Here is a 14,256-nt window from a genome sequence, read left to right as displayed (position 1 = left end):
GCAGAACGCCTGCAGCAGGTGGTGACCACAGAAGGAGCAGTTCTCTGGTTGGATGGGCCGTCAGCATTGAGCCGGGGGAGTGAGCAAGATCAGGTGCAACAGAACACTGAGAGGGGAGCCTTGAAATGGGTCTCTTCAGAACGGTGTGTGAATGTGAAGACCCATCAGTCGAGACCCAGCGGAATGTGTCACGGTTCTCTTTTACCACAGGAGTGACTATGAAGAAATGCCGCTGCAGAATGGCCAGGCTCTTCGGGCCAAGTACAAGGAGGAGTCAGACAGCGACTGAGCTGCAGGCTGTGGGCAGGACCCGGGGTCAGGCCCCTTCTCTTAGGGCCTCTGCCCTGGCCTTCCTCTCTACCCGCTGACGTTCAGACTTTTCTCACAGGCAAACCTTTCCTGCTCCTTATTTGTTTACATATTTTTAAAAGAAAACCAAACCTGAAGGCAAACCTAAATGTTCGGCCATTTGTTGTCAAGATGGCTCTGTCTGTTTGGGAAGAGGGGATGATAAAAAATTAAAAAGCCAAATCCTTTTATGAAGATTTCAGATGAGACAGTGTTTTCAGTGGCAAGAAAAAAATGTTAGTAGACAGATTTATGTATTTTCTTTTCTTTTTTTAAATGGTTTACTAATTCCCGACTCACGAACGGCAGTGCTCCACCATGGCAGTGTTACCCTCCCCTCTTCCTGCCGTCCCTCGCTTCCCCACGGTACTGCTTTGTATTTTGTTTTTAACATTTTACATCAGAGAGAAGCCTGTTGCTGTTGCTGCCTCCGGGCAGTCCTTGCCTGCCAGTGCTCAGGGCCCGGGATGCCCGGGCACCTGGAAAGACGACATTGACTGCGTCTGGTGAGCCATGTAAAGTGTCGGAATGGCAAGCGGCCAGGCTGCGGCCCAGCACCACCTGTGAGGCAGAAGTGACGGTACCATGGTGATCCGAGCAGGGTTAGAGAAACTGAGCAGGGCGCGGCTGAGACAATGCACAGCGACCAGCTCTGTGGGCAAGGTCTCGTGCGTGGTGCTTCCCAAGGCTCTCTGTGCACGTGTGTGCCCGCACGCGGGCAGGAGCGCGTTTCCTGTGGCTGACGAGGCAGTAGTGGTGGGTAGAGGTGGATTCCCATTCCAGTAAATAGTAATCTCTCCAATTCTGTTGAACACAAACCCCATAGAGCTTTTTTTTTTTAAATAAAGGCTACAAGAATGATTAATATTACAGATTCTTTATTACCTAAAAGGTTTTCAGTTTTCATATTTAGAAACTAGGGGAAAAGAATGTAAAACATTTTAAGTGGCTGTGTAGAGGTAACTTGTCTGGAAGTCATTTCCTGTCATCGGTGAGTCCTGCAGGGATCAGGTGAGTAGATGTGTTGCTCAGAGGCAGAGAGATGTCTCTGATGCTGGTGAAAGTCTGGCATCGGAGAAAGGCCTGAGACTGCAGCTCCTTGCTGTCAGACTCTGGATAGTTTCCTGCACTCCTCCCTGGCCGTGCACAATGATGTCTGTGTTAACACAGTGTAACTGTAGTCATCCTGCCTGCTGCCGTCTCAGTGAACGCAGAGGCCTGGGACCTTGAGCTCTTCAGGGACCAACTCTATTCCCTCCATCTATGCACCAACTCAGAATTCCACTCCAAGCTGCAGGTTAGTCCACTAGGTGGTGCCCAGACCCTAGAAATGCTTGGAAGAGACCATTCATTATGACTTCTTGTGCTTTTATGTTTTATTTTTTGGTACCGGGAATCGAACTCACGACCTTGCACTTGCTGTGGCGCTGTGCCGCTGAGCTATATCCCCGGCCTGACTTCTTGTGTTTTTAATGATGATATACTTAAATGTTGACTCCATTTATATTTGTTTTAAAAACCTTGTAAATATGAATGTTTGAGAACTGTAGAATCGCAAGGGTAATTGAAGTTTACATGATTTTTACATTTGCAATGCTGTGATGACTTTTTGATTCTGTGTACTCAGAGGTATTGAAAAAAATGTTTCTGTTACCAAATTTTTACAACTTCTAATAAGACTACTTCCCTTGTAAATAATTTTACGTGTACTGAGGAAGACTGACCCGTGCTGATTAACATATTCTATTTATGTGGTGTAGTTGAGATGCTTTAATCATTATAAAAGAACTGTCACTGATTTGAAATGCTGTTGTTTTATCAGTAAATGTAAAGATATTTGAGGCATTTAGCCAGATCACAGAACTTTTTAAACATTGTTTTATAGTTAATTATAAACTTAAGACTAGTATCCTCATACTTTGATTTTTAAAAAACATCAGTGCTGTAAAAGATGAGAGTATTTTTGTTGGAACAAGAAAAATCTACAAAGGAAGCATGTAAAGATAATTATTAAACCATTTGTTTCCAATTTCTCATCTATGATGCATCATGTAATTGTATACTCTGTGTAAAAGATTGCTTACAAAGCATTTAGCATGTGGAATATATCCCATAAGCATAAGTTAAAAACACTGAAGTCTGCCAGAAACTTTTGATAGTAAGGGGAAAATTGTTTTGTTTGAAGGTATTATAGTTTTGCAAATTTAAATTATAAATTCAAAGGCCTGACTTGAGTTCTTTCATGGTAATGGCTTAAATAGCATTATCTTTGGGATTCTTTTATATTGGCCCAGTCTAGGGGAACCTGGACAATGAACAGAGCAATTTCATAGTTTCCCTAGGGAGAGCTTCATTATCCACACGGATAATAGGTCTGCTTGATTTATTATTAAATCATTATAGTGGGAGGTGGTGGGGTTTTCTCTCAAGCCCCATTTGAAAGGGTACAGAAGAGGATAGATACAATATATTTAAGTCTTGTACGGTGGTCGTTGTATACAACTGCAATAAGTAAGCCCACCCACTGGATAAGTTACGGACATGTCACCAGCCTTACTATTTTATGAACTACTTATTGAAGGCACAGTTATGATAAATAGATTATAATATGGCCAGTAACATTTCCTGAATCCTTTCACGGAGAAACATGGGCATCCATGAAAGGGATCATTAAAACAGACTTCTCTATGAACATTTAGTAAAGACTAGATTTAAGACACTCAAGTGTATTTGTGTACTTTGAAGGTTTTAGAAACCAATTGCCTTAGAAGTTTGATTGGGTGAGGGGGTCTTTTCCCAAGGCCAAAGGACGTTGCTGTAGTCTGTGACAACTTGTTGAGCAATTTTATCTTGATGTTTTGGATCTACTGGTAAGTGTAATAACTTACTATGAAAAAGGATTTTCTTCTATTAAAAACTGCCTTTTTACAAAAAGACTAAATATTTGTAAAAAAACAAAAAAAAAAACACGTAAAGCTGAGAAGGGAAGAGAACTGTGTACCCGGTTTTGGAACTGTCAGTGGAGCATAGTGCCACCCAGTTGGAGTGGTTGTAAACAATCACACAAAAGCCAATAAAGTTTATTTATGACAAACTTGTGATTTGGGGGTGGCTTCATTCTGACACTTACCAGTACATACTAATCACATATTTAACATTCAGTATTACTGGTCTTTGTGCATGGAGCTAATTTTGTCTGTCAGACACGAGTGCTTTAGTAAGAGGGCTTTGGAACTAAGAGCAAGGTGTTGTTTGAGCAGAATCCTGACCATGTCTGATGCAGCCCACAGGTGAGCTCCAGAGGTGGATGTGAGGCCAGGCTTTGGGGTTCACCTCCCTAATTAGATGTGACTTTAAATCAGTCAGATAACCTCCAAACATGCTTTCTGATTTTTTAAAAAAAACTGCATAGTTGTTGTGGACCCAAAGTGACTGTGAAAGCTTTTTTGTAAGCCATAAAGTACTAAAACTATTTGTGACTGCTCCTGAAAAATAAAGAGCATGAGATTTAACCCCACGTGGTGGAGCACACCTATAATCCTAGCACGCTGGGAGGCTGAGGCAGAGGGTCACAAGTTCAAGCCCAGCCTGGGCAACTTCAACATATATTTTTAAAATAGCTGGGGATGTAGCTTTGAGGTTCAATCCTCAGTACTGAGAGGGACAGAGAGGAGGGAGGGAGGAAAAAAGACATGGAGCGAAAGTTGTAGTGTCAGCTTTAAACCAAACATGTGTGCGCTCTGTCACACGTGTCCTGGTCTTCACCTTCCTGAATGGGTGGGGGTTTAAGAACAAGGCGTGTCTGTTATGCCCAGCAGAGAATCTCACCAGAACCCAGCACTGCTGCCAAGATCCTGGGTGAAATCAGAAAATCCTCATGCCTAAGCAGAGTTATGAGATACACCTTTTTTATCATCCCACTGAGGCATCTTAGTTGTATGTATGTATTACATCCCTAAAATCAGTCCTACGATTTTTCTTCCTGTGTGTCTTGCTGCTGCTTCTTGGTCCACGATGCCAGTGGAGGTCAGTATAGTAAAACAACTCCTTTGTCTACATCTGAGTTGCACACAGAACCCGGGCCTCACCGCTCCATGCTGTTTAACCTGCCTGTGAGGTTCACAATCATCTTCCCAGCTCTGTGGTCCTCAGTGACTGCAGCTTCACCAGTGGACCCATGCATCACTGTGACAGTGAGGAAGCAGTAGGAGACCTTGCAGCATGATCTGTCAAGAACCTGGCTTCGCGTCCTTCCCGGCACTGCTCATCCGACAGAGTAGCCAGTGTCTACGTGCGCTCCACAGCGGCACAGGTGGCAGAAAGCTGAATGTGACTTTTTTCTTTTCCTTTGGTTTTGTTTTGGTTTTTGGTACTGGGACTCAAACTCACGACCTCTTGTTTGCCAGGCAGGCACAGGCCGCTGGGCTACATCCCCAGCCCTCCTCTGGTTTTAAAGATTGTGAAGCCACTGTCAAGAACAAACTTGTAGGATACTGTGTAGACTATGAAAGAAAAACACAAACTTTAAATTTGAATAATTTATTCTAACAAAAGTATAAAGTATGGAAAATCAATGAATCATTTCAGAGAACAGAGAGTTTCCCACTTACAGAATTCAGTTTTTAGCACCTTTGAAAAGAAACAGAGTTAAGACAGGTGGCAACACAGGCTCCAGAACTACCCACAGAGCCTTACAGTGTGCAGTTCGTATACAACACAGTCATTTGGTTTATTTCTCTACATTTTGAGAGTGCCACAAAACAGAGGAAAAAGGTGTCACTGAATTCAAGGTTGGCAGTTAGCAGATGGAACAGAAACGCTGAGACAGAAGGAGGTCGCAGGCTTGCTGAAGAGGTCAAATGGACAGTCCGAAGGTGCTGACGATGCAGTACATGGTCTTGTTCTCCCATCGCACGGTGCAGCTCCCTGGGGAGAAAGACAGGTTGGCCCCGAAAATGAAGACAGCAAGGGGACAGATGTTCTGATTTCTCATACTCAGGCCAATACTCAAGAAACCCTTTATGGTATACAAGTAAGGACTGGCAAGTTTTCATAAAAATGTTGGTAACGCTTATAAAGATACATGTGAAGGCATGAGGCATCAAAGCACCTGTTTCATAAATGTCTAAGGATAGTCTGAGAATGTACTTGAAAACGCTGAAGGAATATGTAACATGACAGGACTTGACAGATGAGAATTATACGCACCAGGGCTGGGGATGTAGCTTAGTGGTAAAGTGCTTGCCTAGCATGTACAAGGCCCTGAGTTCAAACCTCAGTACCACAAGAAAACAAGAAACAACAAAAAAACAGAGAATTATACGCACCGTCCGTATTGCTGTCCCAGAAGCAGGAACTCGCCGTGTGTAATCCAGCTCCATTCTTCTGCATAATTACACAGGTCACTTAAATTAAAACATCAGAAAAATGTTAGCAACATGAATTTTGTCTTGCCTGTCTTTAACATAGGTATGTTGATGCCATGGTTGACATCCTTCATAAAAATCACAGGAGTACTGCTGGAAGATAACATAGTTAAAACTCTTTAAGACACAGGCGTCGCAAGGACTTTCTGAACAGAACCCCAATGGCATGAGAAATAATACCAAGACTCAACAAACGGGGATCAAATGAAAAAGCTGCTGCATCTCAAAGGAGACAGCCAGGGGCTGGGGATTTAGCTCAGCGGCAAAAGCGCCTGCCTGGCAAGCGCAAGGTCGTATGTTCGGTTCCCGGTACCAGATAAAAAACCAAAAAAAAAACCTGTCTCAAAATAACCAAAAAAAAAAAAAAAAGCACCCTCAAAGGAGACAGCCAATGGAGTGAAGAGACAACCTGTAGAATGGGAAGAAATTCTGCCAGCTACACCTAAAAGAACTAACATCAAGACTGTACAAAAAAAAAACTCCAAAAGTTTAGATCCCCAAAATAGAAGACTGAATCAAAAAATGAGCAACCAAATGAAAGACACTTCTCAGAGGTACAGATGGTCAATAAATTCCTGAAAAAAATATTCAACATTGCAGGCCATTAGAAAAATGCAAATTAAAACAACAGTAAGATATCATCTTATTCCAAAATGCCTATCATCAAGAAATCAAATAACAAATGCTGGTGAGGCTACAGGGGAAAAGGAACCCTTCTACATTGTTGGTGGGAATGTAAACTAGGACCCTACTATGGAGATAAGTATGGAGATTCCTCAAAAAACTAAAACTAAACTGGGCATGGTGGTGCACACCGGTAACCCCAGCACTTGGAAGGCTGAGGCAAGAGGATTACTATGAGTTCCAGGCCAGCCTGGGCTATGTAGTGAGTTTAAGGCCTGCCTGAATGACATAGCCAGACTCTGTCTCAAAAAACTGAAAACAAACCAAAAAACCTAAAACTAGAAGTTGCATTTGACCTAGGCATTCCTCTTCTAAGAATCTTCCCAAAATATTACAGTGAAATGTACATACCCATATTTATAGCAGCACAATTTATAACAGCTAAATCTTGAAAGGTGCCCTGTACATCAGCAGATGAACGGATAAAGAAAATGTGGTTTATACACAATGCAATACTATTCTGCTATAAAGAAGGACAAACGTGAGGCATCTGTAAGTAAATGACCCTGTCTCAAGACCTCATGTTAAGTGAAACACACACACAAATTTAAATATCACAGTTTCTCATAAGAACAAAAGCAAAGCATAGATAATAGGATTTCAGGAGATCTTTTTCAAATGGGAGGGGGAACAAGACATGGAAAGAAGGAAGGGGAGATTAAAAAGAACCAAAAAATGGAAATAAAACTTTCAACTGGGAAGGGGAGTTAAGAGTTGGAGGAAGCACAGATGGGAGGGAAAGGGGACAAAAAAAGATGTGTTCTGTACATGAACCAACTCCCCACAATAAATGTAATCCGTATGTACTGTAAACGTATTAATAAAAACAACCCCCAGCGTGAGGCTAGCCTGCTTTGTCCCACTGTACTGATAAATTACCTACTTCCCTTCCTTTACCACTTCCTGTCCTAGAAAGAAAGCATTTCACCCTTCAGTTGTACCAGCAGTCAAAAAGGCCAGGTAGGGGCTGGGGATTTAGTTCAGCGGCACAGCACCTGCCTGGCAAGTGCAAGGTCGTGAATTCGATTCCCGGTACCGGAAAAAAAAACCAAAAAAAAGGCCAGGTATATGGCAGTACATGCCTCACAGGTGACCTACTTGTGGGAGAAACTTTCTTGGAGGTCAGGCACTGAATTGCCAAGTTGGCTTTTTTTTCTGGCACCTCTGATCAGTGTTTTTAAAAACCAGCACTAAAATCCACAAGAAACAGAAGTCCATTACCAATGTACTTAAAGGGTTTTCCCAGCTTGGTGAGTTGGCTTAGAGTCTGCTCTACTACGTTTGTGGTCCACTGATTCACTTTGCTGTGCTGGTAAGCGTTGCCGCCGATGGCACTTTCTATGGCCTGGAAGACAAAGCACGGGGGAGGGTCACAGGCAGAGAACAAACCAAACTTCTGCCCATCAGTACCTGAAACAGGATAGCCTGGGAGCTGCTGAAATAAAACTTACATAAGATGCACGTTTATTTTTATCCCCCAGAAGTCCTTCGCAGTACAGCCTGGGTTAACAGTGTTACATTGCATTTGAACAAGAAGTATGTTGGCTGAAAGATCCACAGTTACACAGATTCTGCCAATCATATTTAACATTTTGATCCAATTGAATGTAATGTTCACCGTTACTACTAACATCTGTACATAAGCAAGTTTCTCTTAAAAGTATATTAGATGTTTTCATCCAGTAGTAATACACAGTGACACTGGATGTTAGCTGAATTTCTGGTTATTTGTACAACTAACAGTGTACAAATCTACCCAAATAGTCATGTATTCAAATGCTTTTTCTGGAAATATACTGCTCCCTAAGTGCAGTTTTCCAGAACATTAAAAAATAGCCCTTTACATTCCAAAACCTAGTTTGTGATGGAATCTTTTATTTTGAATTTCCTCCTCCTCCTGTGCTGTGCTCTTCTATGGCTATTAAAGAACATGGCTCGCCGCCCCTCTTCCTGTTCCGCTTCTCGCTGACATTCCCATCCTGTGACTGGGTTTTCCCTGTCAGCTTCCTTTTCCACACTGATGCCAGTGGTCTGAATCGAAGCAGCTTTCTTCTCTGCTCCGTTCCAGAAAACTGAGCTAGAAACCAGAAAACTGAGCTTATAGGACACATCTGACATAAAGTAAAAATAAAAACATTTTAAGGAATGAAACCATACAGACAGCCATCTCAATTTCTACCTCCTGACCCTCCTACCTACCCTGAGGCTTTATGCAGTGACAATGACACAGTTCCTGGTTCCTCCTCATCCTCTGCCATATCTGTCCCCACCTGGCTGAAGAATGCAAGTGGCCAGGGGTCCAGGGGCCCTGGTTTAGGGGACAAGGGTATTACTACTTGAGCTATCAAAGAAGGCAGGCAAACCTACCTCAGCAGTCCTCACTACATACTTTGAGTTTCACTTTTGCAGGGAGGAAAGAAAAACTTCCTCCAGTTTGGGACCTCCCCAGATTGTGACTACTTAAAATAGCGTGAGTACAGAATTAACCTGCTATGGGGTGGGGGTGGGGGAGCTGCTGAAGAGAGATACACGTTCAAGTAACACTGCCATGGCACCTCATGTTTGCCCCCAGGGTGGCAATGTGTATGTACTTTTCAGCTGTACTTGCTGCCTGGTAACCAAGTCAGAGTTAATACAAAAAGCAAGTACTGTAAGGCAAAACCAGACTCCTAACAAACCAGCTCTACTTGATTCTAGTTCACACCACATCCGTTCCTGCTCCCCACCTGCTCAAACAAGACATCCTACGTTAAAAAACAGTAAAAAGTAAACTTACAGGCCTTGTGAAGCAACAACAAAAAAAATCATGTCTGATGTTGAATCATGCATATAGTAGACAAGAAAATAATTTTGCTTTTGGGTATTTTTCACAGAAATAGGTTGTGGTTCCTTATCCCTCTGTATCCTTAATAAAAGCCAATCCTAAGTTACATAGGGAATCTCAAGTGACACCCTGAAAGTCAGATCATCTAATGACACTTAGCTCCAATATCTGAGCTCACTCGTAGCTGGGCAGGGAAGCCGACTAGGAAAGCTCCCTGGGTTTATTTGTGCCCCAGAAACACCTAGCTCTGCACCATTCAAGCAATCTGCTTCCTCTGCCTCCCTCACACTCTCCAAGGCCACCCCCACTGGGCCGCTGCACTCGCCGCCACAGCCTGGAAGCTCTGTTCCCCCTCTTCACTGTGTTCATTCTAAGTGGGCTCACACTCCCCTTTTAAATGCTCTGACTGGAACATGTTCTGTGACACTCAGCACACAGCAGGGTCGCGCTTCCAGCTTCCAGGCTAAGCAGCTGTTAGGTCTGCCCTCCTCCTAGACTGTAAACTCCAAGAGGTCAGCCCCTGGCACATTCCCTCCAGAGTATTTTCTGAATGAGTGAATGGATGAACAAATACCCATTTTTTTCTCTCAGCCTCCTGTTCATCTGTGGGAGGTACTGTGACCCATAGCAGCAACGTGCACAGTTTAGGAATGTAGGCAGACCCTGCATCACCACGCCTGGACTGTCTGGATGTCATGAAATTTTGGGGGTACTCCTCTCCATTAAACACTGGAAACATCTGTATGGCATGAGTCTTGTATGCTACAAGCTTCAGAGAATCCAGCTCTAGTAACGGTCAGTAATAATGTCACATAAAATTTCCTGTCTGGGGCTGGGACATAGCTCAGTGGCACAAGTGCCTCCCTGACAAGCGCAAGGTCCTGAGTTTGATTTCCAGTACCAAAAAAAAAAATGCAAAATTTCCTGTCTGATTTAACGTGTGTAATTAACATAATCTGGGAGTAATCTTACCAAAATAGTCACAAAGTAAAACTATTATTTGAAATAGTAAAACACACAGGGTCAGTAATTGTTGAAACAACTTTAAAACAGTATTTGATTCACACAATATTTTCACTCATGGAAGCCATCACCTAAGTAGGCGTTTCTCTTACCTCTTTCACAATGTTGCTCACTTCATCAACAACAAAAGCAGTCTGTAAGGAAGAAAGTCAGGGTAAGTTTGATCTGTTTACAAAAGCTGTTTCCGTGCCAGGGATATAGCCCAGCGGCACAAGCACCTGCCTGACAAGTGCAAGGTCCTGAGTTCGATTCCCAGTACCGAAAAAATAAAAAAATAAAAAAGCTGTTTCTGATGCACTGATAAATGCAAATTTAGTAAGAACATAACATAAGGTAAAAACATAACATAGGTAAGAACATAACAAAATTTAGGTAAGAACATAACATAAGAAATTAGGATTTTAGAAATCATCTGTTAGGCTGTTCACTTTACTATGGATTGTATTACAAGGAGCCTCTGAAACATTAAATGCCCCGCCCCTAGCACCAGAGTTCTAGGATCAAGCCACACCACAGTAGGACTGGAAAATGTGTGTATAATTTAAAGGGTTTTTGTTTTGTTTAAATCATGCTACAATCTAAAACTTCTCCTTAAACTAGCATTCAATCTCCCCTTCCATTTCAACTGGCTTGGGACCATTAATCAGTGCGGAGGTTTAATGAATTACTCAGAGGAATTAATTGAAGCAGTTTAAGCATCTATTGTAGAGATTGTGTTGTAATTCTTCCAGATATAAACTGATTAGGAGGCATGAAACTTTAAAGGTTGTTTTTTCTTTTTTAAATCCATTAGTCAAAAAATTTACAACGATTGAACTATTCCTGGATGATACTTTGGTATTGGGACTTGAAACCATGCTAGCTGAGTGTTCTACCACTAAGCTACCTCCCTAGCCCTTTTAAAGTATTATTTTGGGACAGGGTCTCACTAAGTTGCCCAGGCCGGCCTTGAACTTGGCAATCCTTCTGCCTCAGCCTCTCAAGTAGCTAGGATTATAGGAAGTGGCATGGTGCCCAGCTCAGAAATTTTCTTAATGCTGTCCTCCTTCAAGACTAACTAGCAGCTGATGAGGGAGGTTGGCTGCCAGCAGCAATCTACTGCCAAAAGCAGAGTTTTCTTTCTTTACTTTTTACATATGACAGATTAAAACAGGTACAGGTCATCCTGAAAATAACATCAGTTAGGCACTTGCCAATGTGCTTCCTTACAGGAAAACAAGTCACTGCTGCATCTGCAACCCTTCTTAGCCCTGAAAGCGCAGCCCCTAGGGTCCTGCTTTAGCTAAGTTTTCCTCTCTGCTTGGCTGCTGACCATTGTAGACCTACCCTCTTCTAGTGAATTCCTTTTCTTTCCAGGAGGAACGAGGGCTGGCTGTCCATCTCCACTCACTATACTCACAAGAAGTCATACTTAGAAACAAAACCAAATCACCACATTAATGAAAATGTACAGTATCTTAGAGAATAAATAATTTCGAGAAGTTTAAAGAACTCTTCCAAGTGCCTAGAGTGATCCTAAACCATAGAGAAACCATAAAGAGAACTAGAAAGAAATGAGAGGGTAGCCACTGCGGTCCCTCTATAACCTTTCACCTGGCTAAAGTATGAAAAGGGTGGAGGAATTATCTTATTTTATTTTTTGGTCTTTTTGAGACAGGTTCTCACTATGCAGTTCAAGCTAGTCTTGAACTCACTCTGTAGCCCTGGCTGGCCTTGAACTCCAAAGGATCCCCCTGCCTCAGCCTCCTGAGTGCTGCAATTACAGGCATGGGCCACCACGCCTGGCTCAGGGTGTGAAGGGCTATTTTAGTGGAAAGTGACTGAAAACAGTGGGCACATTGGACTTCTATCAGAAAGATGAAAGAGTTGAGAAAACACCCATGGTTTCTGAGTAAATGCAAAAAAGGTGTAGTTGAGAGGTTGGTGGGAGGGCTAGCACAATCCAGTAATCACCAAAGGCAAACCTAGCAGAAGATGGCTATGACCCCTCCCGCCTGCCCAGGGCTTATATCTTGGGTAAAAGAGACCACTGTTCTGCGCTTTCATTTCACATGGAGGTCGTTTCTATCTGGACTAACGAATCACTTAGCTGCCTCACCCGTGAAAGCCTGAATTAGAGTGCAGTAGTAAGAGCTTTCTCTTCCAAGGCTGTTTCCTTTTTTATGTTTTATTTGATGTTAATATAATACAAGTCATTTTCCAATCTTAAGGGGGACCGCTTTTCCTTTGGTAGCTGTCCCTGAACTATGTCCTTTCACACACACTTGGTTGCTACGAGCATTCAAACAGTGCTGACACTGCCGTAGAAACTGCGTTAGGAAATCATATGAAAACTGAAACTCTACAGTCAATCCTTAAATTTAATTTTTTCCCCTCAAAATATTCCTGGTTGAAATACTTTTCAAAAATGGTAACTTTTACACCTTACCGAACTGTTTTATAGTTTTTATTTCTGACAGGCCGCATAGTACATAGCGCTATTTGAATTTCAACAAAGATATTCAGCAAGAAAAAAACATGAACAACTCTTCTAAGCCGAGCAGTCAGGTCTGTTCCCCGAATGCGTGTTAGCCTGAAGGCAAAGCCATTTTAACAGAGCCCCGCCACAGCGAGCACCCACTGCTTGGCAAGTAATTGTGTGCTTTACTTCTTTTCGGGCAGTAACACTTTTCCCCCCCTACAACAATTAACAACCTTACGAACATCTCAAACTCAAGCTAAAATACAATCTAGGCAGTGATGGTGGCCTGGGTGGGAGTGGGCGCGGCGCTCAAGGACAAGGTGCGGCCCTGAACACAAAGGCAGGTTCTGCTATTCGCAGGTCTGCCTTTGGCGGGCAGCCTGGACACCAGACCCCTACAGAACGGACTGGGAGAAGGTCTCGCGCGCCCATATCGCGCATGCAAGCTGCTCCGGGTCTGCGTTCAAAGCGCAGGCTCCAGTCGCCCAGTCCCTGGACGTAGGGCACCGCGGGGGCCGGACTGGGGTCCGCACCCCGGGATAAAGGGCAGAGTGATGTCATCCTCCCGGCCGACGCCGCGAGCTGCGAGGCCGGGTGGGGGCGAGGCTCCCCGGCGCCTCGAGCCCAGGCGCTCTCTCCTCCCGTCCCCCGTCCCGGGCAGGGGTGGACGCCAGGCCCCGCGCTCTCCGGGCTGCGGGACGGCCGCGGAGCCCAGGAGGACTGCGGGGTCGCGGGGCGCGGGGCGCCGGGGCTGCTTAGCCCCTGGAGGGGGCGCTGCGGCCGGCCAGCCGTGCAAGGAAGGCAGCAGGGGTACCCCAACAGGCTGTGCCCGCACGTCCAGAAGTCTCGGCCTCCACCCCCAACAGCCGCCGGGCGGTTACCTCCTCGGAACCCTGGTAGTCTTCCATCTTTGCTCCAGCACGTCCCCTCCGCCGCCCGAGTAGAGTGGACTGAGCAAGCGCAAGCAGGCCCCGCCCCCGCCCCACCCACGCACGCGCCACGCCCACTCCCGGCCACGCCCCCAACCCGCCCAAGGTCACCGCCCCTCGGCGGACTCCGGGCCTCAGAAGCCTAGGGCGGGGCCCCTCGGTGCACCCCAATGGGCTGCTCCTCCAGCCGTCCGGGAGGTGGTGCTTCCTGCAGCCTAGTGACTCTGTCGATTGCAGGCGCTCAGACTAGACAGTACAGCCTCCAGTCCTGCGCGGGAAGCGCCATCCTGGCCCCTCCCTCCAGCTGGTACTGTGTGGAGCAATTGAAACTGTCAGAGGGCTGGGTCAGCTAGTGACCAGTTATAAAATGACTTCTGAAATATTGATTACGGTCCCCTTGGGGGCCCAGGATTAGGATGCGTACTTTAGCTTTCTGAACGAAACTTTGAAGAGCTAAGTTTCCGTATACAGTAAAGGAACAGTTTTCCTTTCAGCGTCTTGTAAAAGTTTTTCGTAGGGTGGGTCTTTACCCAGAGTGAGCCAGACCCAGACTTGACTTGT

The 14,256-nt window shown here is 44.5% G+C and overlaps 2 protein-coding genes across 4 annotated transcripts in view; one reads left to right on the top strand and one right to left on the bottom strand.

Annotated features, from left to right (window-relative positions):
• Nucleotides 1-3,442, top strand: part of Tmem181 (transmembrane protein 181) — a 70,880-nt gene extending 67,438 nt beyond the window's left edge. For all 3 annotated transcript variants that reach the window (XM_005390520.1, XM_005390521.1, XM_013517386.1), the window contains exon 17: nucleotides 211-3,442. In XM_005390520.1, coding sequence (XP_005390577.1) covers nucleotides 211-289 — 79 coding nt within the window. In that variant the 3' untranslated portion in view covers nucleotides 290-3,442. The remainder of the gene's footprint in view (nucleotides 1-210) is intronic.
• Nucleotides 3,443-4,871: 1,429 nt separating this feature from the next.
• Nucleotides 4,872-13,740, bottom strand: Dynlt1 (dynein, light chain, Tctex-type 1). Its single transcript, XM_005390519.1, has 5 exons — nucleotides 13,648-13,740; nucleotides 10,398-10,439; nucleotides 7,680-7,803; nucleotides 5,676-5,753; nucleotides 4,872-5,274 (listed from the first exon to the last, which is right to left on the bottom strand). The coding sequence occupies exons 1-5, from the start codon at nucleotides 13,672-13,674 to the stop codon at nucleotides 5,204-5,206; spliced, it is 342 nt and encodes a 113-aa protein (XP_005390576.1). The 5' UTR covers nucleotides 13,675-13,740; the 3' UTR covers nucleotides 4,872-5,203.
• Nucleotides 13,741-14,256: the final 516 nt, after the last annotated feature.

This window comes from Chinchilla lanigera, unplaced genomic scaffold (genome assembly GCF_000276665.1).
Source record: "Chinchilla lanigera isolate Chin_1 unplaced genomic scaffold, ChiLan1.0 scaffold00038, whole genome shotgun sequence".
NCBI classification, from domain to species: Eukaryota; Metazoa; Chordata; class Mammalia; order Rodentia; family Chinchillidae; genus Chinchilla; species Chinchilla lanigera.
The sequence above is the reverse complement of the archived record's forward strand: the minus strand, read 5'-3'. Positions and strand labels throughout refer to the sequence as shown.

Coding starts and splice junctions, on each gene's coding strand:
- Dynlt1 (XM_005390519.1), bottom strand. CDS start 13,674: ATGGAAGACTACCAGGGTTCCGAGGAG. Junction 7,804..10,397: donor TGAGCAACATTGTGAAAGAG/GTAAGAGAAACG, acceptor TTTGTCTTCCAG/GCCATAGAAAGTGCCATCGG. Junction 5,754..7,679: donor AAAACCCTTTAAGTACATTG/GTAATGGACTTC, acceptor TTTTAATTTAAG/TGACCTGTGTAATTATGCAG.